This window comes from Rhamphochromis longiceps, linkage group LG6 (genome assembly GCF_057381845.1).
Source record: "Rhamphochromis longiceps isolate RC_006_pf linkage group LG6, R_longiceps_female_GT1.1, whole genome shotgun sequence".
Classification (NCBI taxonomy): domain Eukaryota; kingdom Metazoa; phylum Chordata; class Actinopteri; order Cichliformes; family Cichlidae; genus Rhamphochromis; species Rhamphochromis longiceps.
The window spans coordinates 14,183,731-14,205,845 of record NC_140562.1 but is presented as its reverse complement, the minus strand read 5'-3'; the positions used below and the strand labels follow the sequence as shown (position 1 = coordinate 14,205,845).

At 40.8% G+C, this 22,115-nt stretch overlaps 1 protein-coding gene across 1 annotated transcript in view; it reads right to left on the bottom strand.

Moving 5' to 3' along the window:
- Positions 1–8,658, bottom strand: part of LOC146667659 (very long chain fatty acid elongase 4-like) — a 35,163-nt gene extending 26,505 nt beyond the window's left edge. Inside the window, exons 1-5 of the mRNA XM_085408798.1 lie at positions 8,654–8,658; positions 8,333–8,541; positions 7,419–7,546; positions 7,182–7,268; positions 6,867–7,005 (exon numbers count right to left, since the gene is read on the bottom strand). Of these exons, the coding sequence (XP_085264924.1) occupies positions 7,218–7,268; positions 7,419–7,546; positions 8,333–8,541; positions 8,654–8,658 (393 nt within the window). The 3' untranslated portion in view covers positions 6,867–7,005; positions 7,182–7,217. The remainder of the gene's footprint in view (positions 1–6,866; positions 7,006–7,181; positions 7,269–7,418; positions 7,547–8,332; positions 8,542–8,653) is intronic.
- Between the last annotated feature and the right edge of the window lie 13,457 nt (positions 8,659–22,115).

The window sequence follows — 22,115 nt, the reverse complement described above, 5'->3', positions numbered from 1 at the left end:
CACGGGTGTGAAGGGCAAGCTTTACTTACACAGCCTCACACACAGTAGATTTTTAAAGTTTTTGGGTACAGGGGTTTAGCCACAGATGCAACATCCACTTTTGATAAAGATCCCTCCACCTGTTTATTTCTTAAGAAATTAAGCATCTTTATTAAGCTCTTATTTATAATTGTCTACACAATAATAGACACCGTGTGCTCTGTGACATTATAGTCTTCTACTGCTGCTTCCATCGGTTTGCATTTTAAACTCCCAGCCTTTCAGTTTGTTATGAACGACTTTATATCACAAAATGTTAGAAATATAAAGTGATCCATGCGACTTTTTTATTTTTTTTATTTTATTTATTTTTTTATTTTCTGTTTGATGGAAGGACTTAAGACACGAGTTATTTAAACAATTCTAAATGACAGTGTGATGGCCATAGCACTTTATGCGGGTCAAATGTGTTAAGGATAATGTTTATCAATGTAAAATTGCAAAGAACTTGTGGATAGATTATAACATTTTGTAAACAGTTACCTCAGAAGCTGTACTGGTAGATCTATGTATGTAAGGTAAAACTATCCACAGTACTTCCACTTAAGTAGCTAAACACATAAAGTCACCCTTACCAATAATCCGCTGCTCCTTGAAAAAGTAGCACAAACAGACAACTGACTGAGCAATGATAAGTAGAGCTACCCGAGGCCGAGACTCAAGCAGAAGAAAATTAAAAGTTGTTGTTTTTGTGGCTCGAAAAATTAAAGAAAGTATGTTTAATAATTCAACAAGACCCGCACCTTCAACACATGTACATTCAAATTCTGGTACAGGCTCATCATTGCTGCTGTTCAATAGTTTTTATCCGTTTGAAAAAGTCATTTTACGGCTTTAATGTTTCCAGCTGATAAGGAGAATGAGCGCGTTTTAAATGAGCGTTCAAAGGCTTTAAACATCTGCTTTGTCTGTAACGACAGTATCAAACTACAGAGCATTGTTTTTACTAAAATTCAACATTTTCAGATGAAAATTTGGCTGCTTTTTGTTTTTTTCACTGTAACACCCACCTCAACGCCATTTTTAGGATATTCTTGGTGATCCCACCTTTTTCATATTTATGCTTCTGGCACTGAGGGTATCTGATACGCATGTTGTCACTGTGTTTGTACTACCAGCTGTGAGGGCTCTGCCTTTGCTTTGAGCAGTCTGTTTTTATTTTGTCTCGTGACTGTGTGTGTGTGTGTGTGTGTGTGTTTTTCAAACGAGATCCTCGTCAGTTTGATTTTGTTACCACAAACTTTGTGTGAAGTTCACAACAGAGGTAAAGAGATTTAAACACCCCAGTTTAAGGAGGCAGGCAGGCAGGGGTTGGACCACCTGCACAGGACAGGTGAAGCAGAGAGTGTCGGGGGGAGATGTGCAACAGAAGCAGAGGGAACATTTTACTAGATGGTAAATGACAGATTTAGGTGATTAAGGATTTGTTGACAAGATTAAAAGACACGTCCGTCAGAGTTCAACAACATTACAGTTTGATTAAATAAAAAGTTTTTAAACTACACAAGGGTCATTTTCTCCTCTGATAGTAAGCATATTAAACATGTCAAGAAAGAAAGAGTATAAAGAAAAATAGTAAATGTGTGTCTAATTAAACTCTTCCTGTGAACCTTATATCATCCTTTAATATGTTCGGTGTTACAAACTTGAAGAAGCACAGAAAAGATCATCAGACATTAATCTAATCAGTTTTCAGCCTTCATTCATATTGAAAAGTTGAAATATGAATGAAGACCCAAGACCCTGCTAGACCCAAGTGCAGCGTTTAACACCGTTGGCCATAACATTTTATTACAGCTATTATTAAATGGAGAGTCCTCTTCACACACTGAGGTTAATTATGAAGCTCCACAGGCTTCTGTGCAAAGACCAGATTTGTTTACATTATACGTGCTTTAGAAGACATAGCATAGCATACATTTTCACTGCTATGCATAAGATACCCGCTTTTATTGGTTAAACTGCCGGGATGTCTTAGACACATAATGAGCTTTAATTTTCTGCTTCTAAGTTCAGATAGAACTGAGGTTATTGTAACGGGGCGTAAAAAATCTTAGAAACACTGTGGCTAACAAGATCCTTACTCTGGATGGCATCGCCTTGAGCCGCCTGTTGTAGTGATTTGGCACATTATAAGTAAAATTGAAACATACAATCCCATAGCACAACATCAACATTTATTTATATACAAAAATAAAAATGCTTTTTCAGAAAAGAATTGTAACTTCACAATTCATCACCGATTATGTGGGTACATTTTTTTTTTTAATGCACTATATGTAGAATACATTGTTTGGTAAAATGCTGGTTACACGTTCTAAGAATGAAAAAATCAGTCTTTCAGAGAAAAAATTAGCAGCCTCCTTTGTAAAACTCTGCGACCAACCGTAGCTGTCTGATTTTCACCATGTCCAACCCTACCAGATTGTGGTATGCCTCGGCTATGGCGTCAAAGACTTTCCTTTCCGATTTCAGTTCGCGCAAGAGAGTTTCCGCCACCATGCAGACTTTGACTTCACAATTCATCACCGATTATGTGGGTACATAGGGTAAGTCCTCATCATTATCCCATAGCTGTTCCGGTAATCTCTCAGGGCCTTGGAAGGGTGGCCATGTCCAGTCTACCTCATCAATGTCGGGAGAGTCGCCGAAATACAAAAAATCTTCCTCGTTGTCAATGTCCATCGTCCACAGCTGTGGTGGTGAGGGGGGTGTGCTCCACTCTGACACTTCACTCCAATCTTCAAATGTAGGGTTCGTGGCTGGATCTTCAGAGACTAAAGATTGCTCAGTATCCCTGGTACCAAGTACCAAATATGTACCAAGTTCTGTCACTCTGATGGTTGATTGAGCAGAAGGGCTGGAAGATGCCATTTTCATGGAGAATTTCAAGCCCAACAGATGGGAATTACCGTTCTTTTCCAAAGTTACAGCTGCTAGAGACGCAGTGGCCGACTCTACGGTTTTTGAAAATAGCTGCCACACCTACCCGCACCCTTTAAGATCAACCCACTTCCAGACCACGCCCTCTTCTGTTATTTAAAAAGAAGACCGCCGTCTCATTCCTTCAAACCTTTTTTTTTTAGCTCAAAAACAGAGAGAAGTATGGCCTCTACAGCCCTGCGCCACCCTGCGGAGGAGGAGGAAAGTTCTGCGGACAAGGGCACAATATTACCTGACACGTCCGGTTACTATCGCCCCTTGGAAAAGCAGCAGCAAGAGGACGAGCTTGACGGTTGGGCATCTTCTTTGTTCATCGATACCGTGAAAACCGCGGTGTATCATCTTGTCAACCTCGTAATCAACAAGTACCTCACTGACACATGCAACGATTGTATGGCCGATCAACCCCTCCAGAAACAGCATGAGTGTTTGCGAGTGTTGGAGGATGACTTTTACGCTGAAAATTATTACAGCATCAGAAAAAGACTCCTCACCCCTCGTTTCATTCCATCCATTCAACGGCTGCTGATTGCTCGCCACATCAAAATGGACGACGTCAAAGTCTGCATGGTGGCGGAAACTCTCTTGCGCGAACTGAAATCGGAAAGGAAAGTCTTTGACGCCATAGCCGAGGCATACCACAATCTGGTAGGGTTGGACATGGTGAAAATCAGACAGCTACGGTTGGTCGCAGAGTTTTACAAAGGAGGCTGCTAATTTTTTCTCTGAAAGACTGATTTTTTCATTCTTAGAACGTGTAACCAGCATTTTACCAAACAATGTATTCTACATATAGTGCATTAAAAAAAAAAATGTACCCACATAATCGGTGATGAATTGTGAAGTTACAATTCTTTTCTGAAAAAGCATTTTTATTTTTGTATATAAATAAATGTTGATGTTGTGCTATGGGATTGTATGTTTCAATTTTACTTATAATGTGCCAAATCACTACAACAGGCGGCTCAAGGCGATGCCATCCAGAGTAAGGATCTTGTTAGCCACAGTGTTTCTAAGATTTTTTACGCCCCGTTACAATAACCTCAGTTCTATCTGAACTTAGAAGCAGAAAATTAAAGCTCATTATGTGTCTAAGACATCCCGGCAGTTTAACCAATAAAAGCGGGTATCTTATGCATAGCAGTGAAAATGTATGCTATGCTATGTCTTCTAAAGCACGTATAATGTAAACAAATCTGGTCTTTGCACAGAAGCCTGTGGAGCTTCATAATTAACCTCAGTGTGTGAAGAGGACTCTCCATTTAATAATAGCTGTAATAAAATGTTATGGCCAACGGTGTTAAACGCTGCACTTGGGTCTAGCAGGGTCTTGGGTCTTCATTCATATTTCAACTTTTCAATATGAATGAAGGCTGAAAACTGATTAGATTAATGTCTGATGATCTTTTCTGTGCTTCTTCAAGTTTGTAACACCGAACATATTAAAGGATGATATAAGGTTCACAGGAAGAGTTTAATTAGACACACATTTACTATTTTTCTTTATACTCTTTCTTTCTTGACATGTTTAATATGCTTACTATCAGAGGAGAAAATGACCCTTGTGTAGTTTAAAAACTTTTTATTTAATCAAACTGTAATGTTGTTGAACTCTGACGGACGTGTCTTTTAATCTTGTCAACAAATCCTTAATCACCTAAATCTGTCATTTACCATCTAGTAAAATGTTCCCTCTGCTTCTGTTGCACATCTCCCCCCGACACTCTCTGCTTCACCTGTCCTGTGCAGGTGGTCCAACCCCTGCCTGCCTGCCTCCTTAAACTGGGGTGTTTAAATCTCTTTACCTCTGTTGTGAACTTCACACAAAGTTTGTGGTAACAAAATCAAACTGACGAGGATCTCGTTTGAAAAACACACACACACACACACACACACAGTCACGAGACAAAATAAAAACAGACTGCTCAAAGCAAAGGCAGAGCCCTCACAGCTGGTAGTACAAACACAGTGACAACATGCGTATCAGATACCCTCAGTGCCAGAAGCATAAATATGAAAAAGGTGGGATCACCAAGAATATCCTAAAAATGGCGTTGAGGTGGGTGTTACAGTGAAAAAAACAAAAAGCAGCCAAATTTTCATCTGAAAATGTTGAATTTTAGTAAAAACAATGCTCTGTAGTTTGATACTGTCGTTACAGACAAAGCAGATGTTTAAAGCCTTTGAACGCTCATTTAAAACGCGCTCATTCTCCTTATCAGCTGGAAACATTAAAGCCGTAAAATGACTTTTTCAAACGGATAAAAACTATTGAACAGCAGCAATGATGAGCCTGTACCAGAATTTGAATGTACATGTGTTGAAGGTGCGGGTCTTGTTGAATTATTAAACATACTTTCTTTAATTTTTCGAGCCACAAAAACAACAACTTTTAATTTTCTTCTGCTTGAGTCTCGGCCTCGGGTAGCTCTACTTATCATTGCTCAGTCAGTTGTCTGTTTGTGCTACTTTTTCAAGGAGCAGCGGATTATTGGTAAGGGTGACTTTATGTGTTTAGCTACTTAAGTGGAAGTACTGTGGATAGTTTTACCTTACATACATAGATCTACCAGTACAGCTTCTGAGGTAACTGTTTACAAAATGTTATAATCTATCCACAAGTTCTTTGCAATTTTACATTGATAAACATTATCCTTAACACATTTGACCCGCATAAAGTGCTATGGCCATCACACTGTCATTTAGAATTGTTTAAATAACTCGTGTCTTAAGTCCTTCCATCAAACAGAAAATAAAAAAATAAATAAAATAAAAAAAATAAAAAAGTCGCATGGATCACTTTATATTTCTAACATTTTGTGATATAAAGTCGTTCATAACAAACTGAAAGGCTGGGAGTTTAAAATGCAAACCGATGGAAGCAGCAGTAGAAGACTATAATGTCACAGAGCACACGGTGTCTATTATTGTGTAGACAATTATAAATAAGAGCTTAATAAAGATGCTTAATTTCTTAAGAAATAAACAGGTGGAGGGATCTTTATCAAAAGTGGATGTTGCATCTGTGGCTAAACCCCTGTACCCAAAAACTTTAAAAATCTACTGTGTGTGAGGCTGTGTAAGTAAAGCTTGCCCTTCACACCCGCGTGTAACAAACCATTTGTTGGGGGTTGTGGATTTGACACCTCAGCATTGTGAAAGTGGGGAAACATGTTTCTGGCTGTGCATAAGATTTCTGCTTACAACTTAGAATCTCAGTTCTAAATGAAATTCAGATGTTTTTTAAGTATGGCTAATGTATTAATTGACTTCTAAGGCACGCACACACACACGCACACACACGCACACGAACAACAACACCAACACAGAGAAGAAGAAGAGGGGGTCGGCAGACTATGAATAAATCTACATACTCTGATATATGGTATGTGTTTTATAAAAACCTACTCTACACCAGCTGAGGAAGTAATTAAACACAATGTTTTGCCAAGTTTCCCCTCTGGGAAAAAGTCTGTCTTCATTTATTCAGTTATTGTACTAATGTATGCACATTTCTATGCTATTAAAGGTACTGAAAAGCTTTACTTACACAATACTTTGGGTACTGAGTTGACTTACAACAAAGATTATGCTGAAATGCTGAAAAAAAAAAAAAAAAAAAAAAAAAAAAAATATATATATATATATATATATATATATATATATTATAAACTATATAAATAAAAAGTACTTTTAATAAATTAAATTATTTTTTCACATGAAAACAATATTTATATTAATAAATTCTCGTTTAACAGAAATCTCTGATAATGTTTGTGGTGTCAGCTTTTTCCTTTTCAAACTGTGCGAGAGAAGAAGTATCTCATGACATTCACGCCTAATGTGTTCAGCATATTCTGCACAGTCTGCATCGTCACTGGTACCTGTTTAAGGCTGACGGGGGGTTGAACAGCAGGCTCTGGACACGGACCCCAGTGAGGAACCTGAGCCCTGATGATGGGGAGGGTGAGTGCAAACACCAGAGCCAAAGGTAGCTTCATGGTAAAGATGTGGCTTTATTACCTAAAGAGAGTATGAAAGAAAAGCAGGTAAGGTAACACAAACCAAAAGAAACATGGCCAACGCAAACAAGATTACTGCTACATCAACTCAGGCAACATTTTTCTTGGCAGAAATAATCTAATATTAACTAATTTATAGTTTAATCCTTCGCATGTATCTCCACAGATTTCTCTTACCTCTGTGTTCCAGTGGTTCAGATATGTGCTCTGTCTTTAGAGATAGAGAGACAAGGCCGTGTGACCGATGGTGACATGGAACTGAATCTGAGCCCCAAAGAGAGAATAAGAGTTATGCTTTTGCACCATATTGTGTTTTCACCGTTCTTTCATAGCAAGAAGAATGATTTTCAGTCAAATGATCCCTACAATCAGTATATTTAATTTCAAAATCAGCCACCCTGGAAATCAACCTACCATCTGGATAATTGTCAGATACTTCTTCCACCACAGGTACTTTTGGATCTTAGGTCCACAGGAGGCAAGACTGTAATACAGGTACATCAGGACATGGATCATCGCATTCATATGTGCACCAAAGAATGCTGCAGTAGAAGAAACAATAAGTTTTTAATTTTGTTCTGCTTACTATAGTTAAAAAAAATCTTAAACTGAGTTGCTCTGAACTCCTGCTGTCTGTATCCAATAAAAAGACAATAGTTGAGGGGGTGGGAGATACAAACAAGTGTAGGTCCAGGGGCCCATGAATCCAGATTAAACTATCCAAGCTACATATGACGATACTATGCTTGTGGGTTTCAGTGAAATTTGTCATCTAGCTTCCTCATCAGTGTTCAGACTCAGTTTACTCTCAGTCACAATCATCTACTTGCAAATATACATATAGCTGCACCTGTGTTTACTAATTAGCAAGTGATAGCGTGTTATCATGCTAAATACATACTGTGAACATGATAAACATTGTACCCAATAGTAAACTTCAGCAATTAAATGCTATTACTCTCAACATGTTGCCTTGTTGGCATTAGCACTTAGCTCAAAGTGCTCCTCTGCCTGTGGTATACCTTTACAGAGTTGCTAGCATGGCTGTTAATATGCAGATGCATATTATAAAAAAAAAAAAAATAAGCTCAACAAACAACAATAATGAATACATTAACCAGTAGTGAATAAAAGGTTTATAGACAAGTAGCTCCACATGTTTGGTTTAGCTTCCTGAAGCATCCACCAAGGCATTTGTGTCTCTTCCCAGCCCTCACCCAGTATAAACCACAAAACTACAGAGCCGGTGAAGGCTTTATCAACAGCAATGCTGATAAATTCATATATATATCATATAGCTGATGTCTGCTGTGTTGTAAGCTACTCACACTGTCCTCCTGCCACCCACTTGATGCCAATCCACCAGAGCGTGAACATGGAGCAATGATGGTAGACGTGCAGGAAGGTGACCTGGTTAAATTTTTTCCTCAGGATGAAAAACACAGTGTCCAGATACTCAATGCCTTTGGAGATGAAATACCTCCACAGAGCTCCTGCCACCTGACTCCCGCAGAAATAAAGAAGGGGAAGAAAAAGACTGTTAACATATGAACATATATGATCAAGAGCTACATGTGTGTGAACTCTGATTTTGGAAATCCTAACCTCGACCCGAGACTGACTCACTTGTGGTTTCTGTTTCAAACTACGTCATAGAGCAACAGGAAGGAAGGTGAAACTGAACACCATTCAACTCCGGCTTGTACTTTTTTCTGATAACAGGCCCGTGCTCTAAATGTATGGATGCCTCTCATGTTTCTAAAAGCTCTCTGAGTGACGTGTCCCTGGCAGGCTGACTGTAATTTTCTGAACCATGGGTACAGTGGAGAATTATTAACAGGTAGGGATCTGGTTCCAAGGAAACTAATTATTGTAGACACAAAAGTCTTAAGATAGTAAGTTACATAAACAGCTGAAGTCCCACTACTATATTCAGAGTTTATCTATGCAAGCGTGTGTGTGTGTGTGTGTGTGTGTGTGTGTGTGTGTGTGTGTGTGTGTGTGTGTGTGTGTGTGTGTGTGTGTGTGTGTGTGTGTGTGTGCAGTCGGGAGAGTTGGGGTGTTGGGGTATCCAATTTCCTTTTTTTTGAATGCCTTCTTGTGAACGCTGTCTGTTTTCCACATTCTGCAACGGTAAAATACGACTTAGAGGCGGATATTTGTTTTACCAAATGGACAATTGCTGTTGACAAAACTCGCCTCATGGTTGACTCTGAGAAAAAAACTCTTTCCCACAGAGGGGAATAAACTTATTCGAATATGAGCTTTTTTCCACTAAGACTTGTTTTATGGGGAGATGTACGAAATTATTTACCGGGTTACAAGCAATGATAATATCGGATGTTGACTCCTCAGCGTCATCATTTTCTATCTATTGAGAAATCCCATTGTAAAAGTAATGAAGAAAAAAACTATTCTGCCGTCTCACTCCTCCTTGACCCGCGGTGTGTGTGTGTGTGTGTGTGTGTGTGTGTGTGTGTGTGTGTGTGTGTGTGTGTGTGTGTGTGTGTGTGTGTGTGTGTGTGTGTGTGTGTGTGTGTGTGTGTGTGCCTTCTTGCGAACGCCGTCTGTTTTCCGCATTCTGCAACGGTAAAATACGACTTTGAGACGGATATTTGTTTTACCAAATGGACAATTGCTGTTGACAAAACTCGCCTCATGGTTGACTCTTTCCCACAGAGGGGGGTGCTTTAATAAACTTATTCGAATATGAGCTTTTTTCCCCGCTAAGACTTGTTTTATGGGGAGATGTACGAAATTATTTACCGGGTTACAAGCAATGATAATATCGGATGTTGACTCCTCAGCGTCATCATTTTCTATCTATTGAGAAAACTTATTGTTAAAGTATTGAAGAAAAAAAACTCCTCCTTGGCCCGCGGGGTGTGTGTGTGTGTGTGTGTGTGTGTGTGTGTGTGTGTGTGTGTGTGTGTGTGTGTGTGTGAGTGAAACAAGATCGCCTGTCGCTGGTTTGTTTTTCAGTCTCTCAAAAGGAAAAGTAGTATTCACTAAGGGATAGTTATTCGTTTTTTTACACATAGGCAGCCTGTAGGTTACAAGCGGATAGAAAGTTCTTCTTTTCATCACAAGCTATGGTGTATCTTAAAGGTTTTTTTTACAGCGTCTGTATTATAGGAAAATAAAATACTATTGAAATCTCTACAGGAAGTCACTCTTTATTTCCATTACAAACGCCGGTGCAGCTTAAGAAAGTAAAATTACATCCGCTCTGTCTCTCTATACATCACAGAATCATCTGCTGCATCACCGCTGTGCTTAGGGAACATGACGCAACAGGTCTGAAAATGACTAGACACTTCCGGAGTATTTCCGGTAGGGTCATAAGGTCCGGATCGAGGCCTTCCATAGTAAATATGCTGTATTTGAATATGTCATATTCAAAGCCTTCTTCTTTGGGAGAGCAGATCTCATCGGACACAGGAACGCTGCAGAAGGAAATCCATCTTGTGTCTGTGCCTTAGAAATTGTGACGGACTCCACCTCTCTGCTTTTTTATTCCCCTCCAACAGATGGCGCGCTTCCGGAGGTTTCCCCCCTCCCTCTAAAAACTTTTTTTCCCAACAACAGATGACGCGCTTCCGGAGGTTTCCCCCCTCCCTCTAAAAACTTTTTTTTCCCCAACAACAGATGACGCGCTTCCGGGGTTCACCCCCCTTCTCAGGATGCGATTCGACACGGTTAGCAACAGATGGCGCGCTTCCGGGGTTCACCCCCCCCTTCTCAGGATGCGATTCGTCACGCGGGGGGTTTCCCACCCCCCTTCTCCGGATGCGATTCGTCACGCTCATTACACGCTTCCGGGGGGGGGGAGGGGCGGGAGGTCAAAAGGTCGTGATTAGGGCCATCAATCACTTTGGATCAAATTTTGTCATAAGCTGTATGGGATTATCTCTCTCTGGAGTTATTCTGCGTCTTTACGCTGTCAGCTGCCTCTTCTTCTCAAATTCTCTCACCCTCGCTCTCCTGTTACTACTTCAATCATGAAACTGATCAATGATCAGCTGGTCTTGATGCGTGCTTAATCATCCAGGTAAGTAAATCCCAAAAGGTTGATTCTGTTGGAGAAACGTTTCGTCACTCATCCAAGTGACTTCTTCAGTCTCAGCTGACTGCAGGTTTCCCCAACCTTATAAACACATGTGAGTGAAGTTGCCCCCCTACCTTCTTCAAATCGAACAAAATTGATGTCAAACATTTGTCCTGCAAATTATTTTGTTTGTGCAGGTTATGTTTCCCTAATTTTATAAACAGTACATGTACAGTGAGAGAGAGATGTTACATCTGTCTTCACTTGCATCCCAGTCATAGAAGCGTTGGAGGTAGTTCATAAGAGATTACAGGATCACCCCAACCTCAGCAACAGGACCACTCTCAGCACTGATCAGTTGTGTTTGCTTTTGGAACTGTCTTAATTCCACCTATTTTGCATAAGGGTCAGTACAGGCAGAAACCTAGGTGTGCCATGGGTTCCCACAGGCCCCTGGTCAAAGTCACCAAACCAGTTCGTAAGCAGGTACAGGTGTGGCCAGAAGGGTACTCAGAGGCACTGCAAGACTGCTTTTCCACCACAGGTTGCTACACACGACAACACCGCAGACTTTCAGGAATATACAGAAACTGTTACTGCCTACATCCCAAAATGCATCGATGATGTCACAGAGACCAGGTGTCACCGGTTGCTTAGAGGAACCACTTGCAGGACTCATGAGTAGCGTTTAAACAGAGATTGTTTATTACAGATCTTCACCAAGTGTATGTACAGACAGTGCGGGGTTAGTGCTATATACAAGACGTGAGGGGCAGGGGTCCAGGGGTCCAGGGAAAACGGGGAAATCACACACGCGCTCAGTTCAACCTCTCTCTTCTCCGCTAGCGACCAGTCACTCCTTCCACACTCCACACGGGGAAACACGGGGAATCTAGGAACAAAGAAACACTCGTTAAGTCTCTGAGACGGAGGCACAGGAAACTTGAGCTAGACGTGTACTGACTAGAGCCTTCACAGCAATCCAGCGTTGAACAGCTGATCTCCTCCTTCTAATATACCAGTTGGTCTGATGAGGCCCAGGTGTTCCCAATCCAGGAAGGTGTGGACCGAGGGCGTGAAGCCGCCATGAGTTCTGCCCCTGCAAAACAGGGCAGAGAAGGAGAGAGGGGGAGAGAGAGGAAAAAAGAGAAGAGAAGGAGGGCTAGGAGTGGAGAGATTCTGATCAGCACCTTGCCGATCCTGCAGGTCGTGACACCAGGACTATCACTGTCCGGGCCAATCAGAAACCATGGCTCACAGGTCAGGTTTAAATGCTGCTAAAGTTGAAAAATGCAAGCCTTCAGAGCCGGGAATTAGGTGAGCAAAAGAACAGCAAGGGCAAACCTGTCACGTGGCATCAGCTACAGCAAAGCTTCAGCGACAGCAGAGATACTTGGAGGCAGTGGCAAGGAATACAAACCATCACAGACTACAAGCCCACTCTGCAGACCGTGGTGACACAATCCCCAGACAGTGTGTGGAGATCCCTTGCCAAAATCAGTACCGCCGTTCCCACATGCCTCAAAGCCTCCACCATCATTACTGTACCCAAGAAGTCATCTACCTCCTGCTTTAAGGACTACCGTCCTGTCAAACTCACCTCCATCATTATGAAGTGCTTTGAACGGTTAGTCCTGCATCAAATCAAATGATCTCTTTCGTCAAAACGCTCAAGTGATGATGGAATTTCAACTGCCCCTCACTCAGCCCTCACACATCTCAACACTAGAGACTCATATGTCAGAGTGCTGTTCATAGACTTCAGTTCAGCATTCAACACCATCATTCCCCAGCAACTCATTCACAAACTGGATCTGCTGGGGATCAGCACCTTGCTGTATAACTGGCTGCTAGATTTCTTGACAGGAAGACAGCAGATAGTACGGGTCGACTGCAACAACTCCAGCCCAAGAACACTGAATACGGGGGCTCCCCAAGGATGTGTGTTGAGCACCCTTCTCTTTACTCTGCTGACCCACGACGAGATCTACTACAGGGGTGAAGTTAACCATCTGGCAGAGTGGTACAGCAACAACAACTTGTCCCTGAATGTGGAGAAGACCAACAGCGACTCTACTTCCTCTGCAAACTGAGAAGCACAAGAGATTCAACCCCCATTATGAGCACCTTTTACAGAGGCACAGTTGAGAGTATCCTCACCAGCTGCATCACTGTGTGGTATGACTCCTGCACTGGGTTCTGCAGGAAAAAATGACAATGCACCTGCCTCATTTGGAAGGTCGTCTCCATTACAGGTGACCCCACTCATCCCTTCAGCAGCGTCTTCAGTTTGCTGCCATCAGGAAGGATACTGAAGAGCCTCCGGGCCAGAACACACAGACTGAGAGACAGCTTTGTCCATCGGGCTGTCAGGATGCTGATCATCTCTGAATTGAGAAGGGGGGCCCAAGGGTACATCTTTCGCCATCCTACAATGCTATGATTGTAGCCATTCCCCACTTTCTGTGAATGGTACTCATGGCCATTCTTCAGTAGGCTTTGATTAGTTGTCATTGATCAATGCTCATAAGAATTTGCATACTAACAATCATGGAACTAACCCCCCAGCACTTTGTTCATTCAGTGGTGCTAGTTTCTTCCCTATGCAAATGTACTGTTTATAAGGTTGGGGAAACCTGCAGTCAGCTGAGACTGAAGAAGTCACTTGGATGAGTGACGAAACGTTTCTCCAACTGAAAATGTCCAGATAAACAGAATCAACCTTTTGGGATTTACTTACCTGGATGATTAAGCACGCATCAAGATGTTATTTTATTAAAAAGTTTAAAATGTTAGCAGAAAAAACAAACATTTTTGCAGCACAAACCAGCACAAACATTTGACATCAATTTTGTTTGATTCCATTAATGTGGGGGGGCTGGTTGACCTCTGTTGACCTCTAGAAATTTTTGTTAATTTCTTCAAAATGATAGCGGCACAAACAAAAATTTTTGCAGCACAAACCAGCAGAAACGCAGCACAAATGTAGCACAAACGTTTAACAACAATTTTGTTGGATTTGGGTAATGTGGGGGGGCTGGTTGACCTTTTGACCTTTACCTTTTCATTAATATATTTAAAACAGAAGCAGCACAAACGACAATTTTAGCAGCACAAACCAGCACAAACATAGCACAACTGATTGACACCCATTTTGTTTGATTTAATTAATGTGAGGGGGGGGGGGGGGGGGGGGGGGGGGGGGGGGGCTGGTTGACCTCTTATGACCTCTAGTAATTTTTATTAATATCTTTAAAATGATAGCAGCACAAACGAAAATTTTTGCAGCACAAACCAGCACAAACGTAGCACAAACGTTTGATACCACTTTTGTTGGATTTGAAGAAGGTGGGGGGGGGGCAACTTCACTCACTGGAAGACTGCAATTGACTCACACTCTCTAACTACACAAACAGACTGCATGAATTCAGATACCACCATGTAGTATTTCATTTATTATGCTGTAGTAACAAGTGGTACACTTACTGGAAATGATATTTGCAATGGTTGACTGATATTTGCAACATGTCCTGCAAATTGTAAATATCATGTCAAAAATAGAAACATTTTAACTTAGACTAAACAAATGCCTAATGGCAGCTAACAAGCATCTGTTGGTGGCAAGCTTGTTAGCACTGACATCGTCATTGTGGCTGATGATATTTTGTACTTATGCAACAGCTTTTGGTGGATTTTTTTTCTCTACAGCTCTTATAGATAACCATTTCCCGGTAGTTCAATTCTGTTGAATTGTCTGTTTAGCTATCAGTTATGCTCATCAGTTCCAGTTGCCCTTATGGTGCAATCTGATGATATCAGTCCATGTACCTGAGGAGGAATATAGTAGCACAGTTTTCAGCGTGGATATGAAAACTACTTTTATTTTTCTTGTAGAAAAAGTTCTCTCTCACAAGTAACTTTGTAACATAGGCATGTGTGCATATATGGAGTATGAGCATCAGAATGATGCATACATAGCTGATAGTTGAATATGAGGTATTATTGTTGTGTTTTTCATGTGATGACTGCTAAGCAGGAGCATTCATGATGACTTATATGTTTCTTTTTATCTCAGTTCACATTAAAGGGACAAGCTGTGTGTCATTTTATTTGTTTATTTGCTGAAAACGTCTTCAATAAAGGAGCCCTCTCTCAACTTCAGATGCATTTTAGGAATGGACACATTCTTCAAGACGGCATGCTGACATCCATTTTGAGGTCCCAAAAAAGAAAAATGTGAATAAAAATATCATAAAAGTAAAAACAAAAAACAATATGGTAGGATTCAAATTTAGAATTTTTGAGTATTTTATCAAGTGTGCTATAAAGAATTAACTACTGAGTTAATAAATTGTAGTTGCATTTTATTAAATTTATGACAGCAGCCATGCCTGCCCTGTAAGCATCCTGACAGATTACTGCCTGCAGGCAGTAATCTGTCAGGATGCTTTTGACAATGTGTTATTTCGTTGTTAGATGACACATGACTTCCTCAAAAGGCACCTGTTATGCAAATAACATGAAAACGCTGCAGAAATATGATACAAGAATAACACGCCTTCGTCTGACACCAAACACAGGCATTCAGTCTCAGCTACGTTTCTCTTTTTACTTTATTTATCCTTTATGAAATGCTTCATGTAATGCATCATTTCTCCTTTATGAAATAATAACAGTATTTCAGCAGCTCAACTGCTAAAATGCTTTTAAAACACTTTTTCATTAGGCTTAGAAATTCTTCACTGGTGTGCTGTTTGAACCTCTGCTGTCTGCATTCAAGGTCTGAAGTGTTGGGCTTGATGATGCTTGTACAGCTTTGCTCTGCTCACTGTGTAGTCTCATCTCATCTGGGCCATGATGGTCGTTTTACATTATACAGTTTTGCAGGCAGATAAAAGACACCATTATTTGTTAAAGATAAAGAAATTGTTTTGCATGTAAAGAAAAGCATTTCACTCTCACATTGACAGAATGCTGTTTCGTGTCAAAGCACTGTGCAGATATCATTTGGGGCCAGGGGAATTTTTCCAACCTCAGAAACGAGTGTCATATTTTGCAGTGAGTTTGCATTTCCAGGTAGGTCAGCCCTGGGCAACATTTACTTTGTATATTCATTTTGATTTCTTTGTTCTCTTTAGTCATGCAATAAAAATCAGATAAGGGCAGCCTGACGTCTACTTCGATCACACAAACATTACATAGAAGTAAGTCGTGGATAGGTACGGACTTTGAGCTTTACTTTACTTCATTACATATTTATATTTATTACATAAAATTATACTACAGTATATTTCAAAATAACTAACCAGTCAAATGTGACACGTTTGTGATCTTTAGAATCCCCGTACAGCGTACAAACAGAGGCAACCACATTTTAAGCACAACTTTAAAAATAAAAACATTTTATAAAAGTTTGGCCTTATTTGACCCGAAGAAGAGATCAGATGCCCATATTATTCCCTAAAGGTATACTGTATATACTGTGAATTTAAACAATGGCAGTAAGAAACCGTTTTCGATACCTCTGCACGAATGATCAGTTTCATCAAAACCTTCTAGGAAAGAATTGAGAAATAGCAGAATATTTTTTGACATATAGTCTTTGTTTAGGTTCCCCATACAAATATTTAGTACGGGTTTATATATTTCATTTTTAAAACGTTAATTAAAACACTAAATACATACATTTAGGATACTTTGTTTCTAATTGTAGTGTTTGGAAAATCCTCACAAGCGAACAGTTGGAAGTGTTTGGAGTGAAAAATATCAATTGTTAGAAATTTGTTCTAAATATAATTTCAAGATGATTTCCTGCCGACTGAGGTCATTGCGAATAAGCGGAAGAGACTGGATTGACGCGGGCGGTGCTCAGACTCGGCTAGGGTTGCCAACTCCCTGAAAAATAAATAAGGGACACCTCGTGGCCAGGGCCGGGCGACCCAGTTGTCTTCACCCTTCCCAGTGTGGTGAATTTTCTAGCTCTTTTTTTGTGTGTGAAATTATTTTTTTAACTATTTGACTTGAAGTTGATTTAAGTAGATGCATATTCTATTCTTTGTGATATGAACACATGTGAAACAAATGATCATTTAGCCATTTATTTTTAGCTCACAATGACAACATTAACACAGTAAAACAGGTCTCCTTCTTAAACAGAAGCCTGTCATGCTTAACTTTTGAGAATATAAGTAAATCTTTCTTTAAAAGAACTCTGTCCTGCTTAACTTAAAATAATAGAAAACAATAGAAAGCAATAGAACGAAAAATATTCTTGTAACAGTGCACATTTAGTGCATTTAGTACAATTGGCTTCAGTTGAGGTATTATTTCAGCTTTTCTAATGCTAATCAGCTGCTCCTGTTTGTAAACCCGCTTGTTCCCATGATTAAGCATCTTAACTCATCATCATTATTCATCTATGTATTACTTTTATGTATTAGTCATCTATTTGTTGTAATCATTTATCCTTGCAGTTGTTTATTACACAAAATAAGTTATATTATCACACTTCTGGCCACATAGCGCTGATATTCACTGCACATGCCCATATTAACTTTTTCCAGCCAGGTGTTTTCCTTTTCCCATTCTTCCCTTTCTCTGAGGGGAACAAACATTGCTGCTCTAATGCTGGGCTCACACTGTGCGATTTTTGGCCCATTTTGAGACGATTTTTGAGTCGTGCGACTGATTTGGTGATCGGCCCGATTTTGGCCTTCATCGTGCGTCGTGTAGTATACGTGGGGTAACGAGAAGCGATTAACACCTCACGACCAGCTCCCGATCATCAATCGCTCGTGACGTGTCACCGCAGCCGCTCACACTGCTCACTCGCAAACACGTAAACGTCGGTGAAAAAGACTTAGCAGCACAGCTGTGCAGCGTGTGATCTGGACACAAGCAATGGAGGCACAACTTGTAGAACTTTGAAAAGCTCATCCGAGCCTTTTCGATGACTGCGGTCAAGTGAGCCCTCACTTACGAAGTCGCAGTCAAGCTAGCCGCCCCGCCAGCCGCACCGAAAATGTGGTTGCACTACTCTTACGTATATTACGGTATGGGTGAAGACCGGCTTAGAAACGCAGTGTTTTGTGTCCTGACACTATTTTACTTCACAATCCACTCCCATTTTTAGTGTATCTCCACTTTCCCCCCTGTGATCCACAGCCCAAATTACTGTATGATTCAGAGAAAATTAACAATAAAATTTACCCAATTTGCTCAACTATACTTTTAATGTCCTCATCTTTGACCTCAGATTACAGGAAAACTGTAAGAGGTGACGCAGATATTTCACTGGATTATGACTCTGGGTGACCCCCACTCTGCACCCTGTGATCCACAGCCAAAATTACTGTACGGATTTTGAGAAAATTCATAGCAAAATCTTCCCATTATGCTTTACTGTACTCCACATATTGACATCTTTGAGCTCTGATTACAGGAAAACTGTAAGAGGTGACACAGATATTTCACTGGATTATGACTCTGGGTGACCCCCACTCTGCACCCTGTGATCCACAGCCAAAATTACTGTACGGATTTTGAGAAAATTGATAGTAAACTTTGCACAATTTACTCTACTGTACTCTATATATTCTCATCTTTGAGCTTAGATTAAAGGAAAACTGTAAGAGGTGACGCAGATATTTCACTGGATTATGAATCTAGGCCATCTCCACTCTGCACCCTGTGATCCACAGCAAAAATTACTGTATGGATTTTGAGAAAATTCATAGCAAAATCTTCCCATTTTGCTTTACTGTACTTTATACATTGACATCTTTGAGCTCCGATTACAGGAAAACTGTAAGAGGTGACGCAGATATTTCACTGGATTATGAATCTAGGCCATCTCCACTCTGCACCCTGTGATCCACAGCCAAAATTACTGTACGGTTTTTGAGAAAATTGATAGTAAACTTTGCACAATTTACTCTACTGTACTTTTAATATCCTCGTCTTTAACCTCAGATTACAGGAAAACTGTAAGAGGTGACGCAGATATTTCACTGGATTCTGACTCTAGGCTGTTGCCACTCTTCACCCTGTGATCCACAGAAAAAATTACTGTACGGTTTTTGAGAAAATTGATAGTAAACTTTGCACAATTTACTCTACTGTACTCTATATATTCTCATCTTTGAGCTCAGATTACAGGGAAACTGTAAGAGGTGACGCAGATATCTCACTGGATTCTGACTCTAGGCTGTCGCCACTCTTCACCCTGTGATCCACAGCCAAAATTACTGTACGGTTTTTGAGAAAATTGATAGTAAACTTTGCACAATTTACTCTACTGTACTTTTAATATCCTCGTCTTTAACCTCAGATTACAGGAAAACTGTAAGAGGTGACGCAGATATTTCACTGGATTATGACTCTGGGTGACCCCCACTCTGCACCCTGTGATCCACAGCCAAAATTACTGTACGGATTTCTGATAAAATTAAATCCTATTCCATTACCAAACAAAATGAGTTCATTGAAGTATTTGCTTAACTACAAGAAATGTCTTTCCACACACAATTTAAATTTTTCAAAATGTCATTCACACACCACCTCAAGTATCAACTTCAGTTTTAGACATTATTTATTCAGTGCTTAATCACAACAATAGTCAACTTAAGGCACTTACATAATAAGTTAAACCTTACAATAATACATACAGAGAAAAACCCAACAATCATATGACCCCCTATGAGCAACAGTGGGAAGGAAAAACTCCCTTTTAACAGGAAGAAACCTCCGGCAGAACCAGGCTCAGGGAGGGGCGGCCATCTGCCTCAACCGGTCAGGGTGAGAAATTACATTTCTCAGATTACTGATTTCTCATATTACTACTACACAGTTTAGATACACTCAACAAAAATATAAACGCAACACCTTTGTTACTGCTCCCATTCCCCATGGGATGGACGTAGAGACCTAAAATTCATTCCAGATACACAATATAACCATCCCTCCCAAACAGTGGTCACAAATCAGTCCAAATGTGTGGTAGTGGGCACATCTGCTATATTGAGATAATCCATCCCACCTCACAGGTGTGCCACATCAGGATGCTGATCTGACATCATGAGTAGTGCACAGGTGTACCTCAGACTGCCCACAACAAAAGGCCACCCTGGAATGTGCAGTTTTGTCTCACAGCAAAATGCCACAGATGCCACAAGCAATGAGGGAGCATGCAATTGGCATGCTGACAGCAGGAATGTCAACCAGATCTGTCGCCCGTGCATTGAATGTTCATTTCTCAACCATAAGCCGTCTCCACAGGCGTTTCAGAGAATATGGCAGCACATCCAACCGGCCTCACAACCGCAGACCTCGTGTAACCACACCAGCCCAGGACCTCCACATCCAGCAGGTTCACCTCCAAGATCGTCTGAGACCAGCCACCCAGACAGCTGCTGGAACAATTGGTTTGCACAACCAAACAATTTCTGCACAAACTGTCAGAAACCGTCTCAGGGAAGCTCAACTGCATGCCCGTCGTCCTCATCGGGGTCTTGACCTGACTCCAGCTCGTCGCCGTAACAGACTTGTGTGGGCAAATGCTCACATTCGATGGCGTCTGGCACGTTGGAGAGGTGTGCGCTTCACGGATGAATCATGGTTCACATTGTTCAGGGCAGATGGCAGCTGAGAATGTCCCAGTTCTTGCATGGCCAGCATACTCACCGGACATGTCACCCATTGAGCATGTTCGGGATGTGCTTGACCGGCGTATACGACAGCGTGTACCAGTTCCCACGAATATCCAACAACCTCGCACAGCCATTGAAGTGGAGTGGACCAACATTCCAAAGGCCACAATTGACAATCTGATAGACTCCATGCGACGATGTGTTGCACTGCATGAGGCAAATGGTGGTCACACCAGATACTGACCGGTTCTGGGTCCCCAGACCCCCAATAGCGCAAAAAACTGCACATTCCAGGGTGGCCTTTTGTTGTGGGCAGTCTGAGGTACACCTGTGCACTACTCATGATGTCAGATCAGCATCCTGATGTGGCACACCTGTGAGGTGGGATGGATTATCTCAATATGGCAGATGTGCCCACTACCACACATTTGGACTGATTTGTGACCACTGTTTGGGAGGGATGGTTATATTGTGTATCTGGAATGAATTTTAGGTCTCTACGTCCATCCCATGGGGAATGGGAGCAGTAACAAAGGTGTTGCGTTTATATTTTTGTTGAGTGTATCTAAACTGTGTAGTAGTAATATGAGAAATCAGTAATCTGAGAAATGTAATTTCTCACCCTGACCGGTTGAGGCAGATGGCCGCCCCTCCCTGAGCCTGGTTCTGCCGGAGGTTTCTTCCTGTTAAAAGGGAGTTTTTCCTTCCCACTGTTGCTCATAGGGGGTCATATGATTGTTGGGTTTTTCTCTGTATGTATTATTGTAAGGTTTAACTTATTATGTAAGTGCCTTAAGTTGACTATTGTTGTGATTAAGCACTGAATAAATAATGTCTAAAACTGAAGTTGATACTTGAGGTGGTGTGTGAATGACATTTTGAAAAATTTAAATTGTGTGTGGAAAGACATTTCTTGTAGTTAAGCAAATACTTCAATGAACTCATTTTGTTTGGTAATGGAATAGGATTTAATTTTATCAGAAATCCGTACAGTAATTTTGGCTGTGGATCACAGGGTGCAGAGTGGGGGTCACCCAGAGTCATAATCCAGTGAAATATCTGCGTCACCTCTTACAGTTTTCCTGTAATCTGAGCTCAAAGATGAGAATATTAAAAGTACAGTAGAGTAAATTGTGCAAAGTTTACTATCAATTTTCTCAAAAACCGTACAGTAATTTTGGCTGTGTATCACAGGGTGAAGAGTGGCGACAGCCTAGAGTCAGAATCCAGTGAGATATCTGCGTCACCTCTTACAGTTTCCCTGTAATCTGAGCTCAAAGATGAGAATATATAGAGTACAGTAGAGTAAATTGTGCATATTTACTATGGATTTTCCCAAAAATCGTACAGTAATTTTGGCTGTGGATCACAGGGTGCAGAGTGGAGATGGCCTAGATTCATAATCCAGTGAAATAT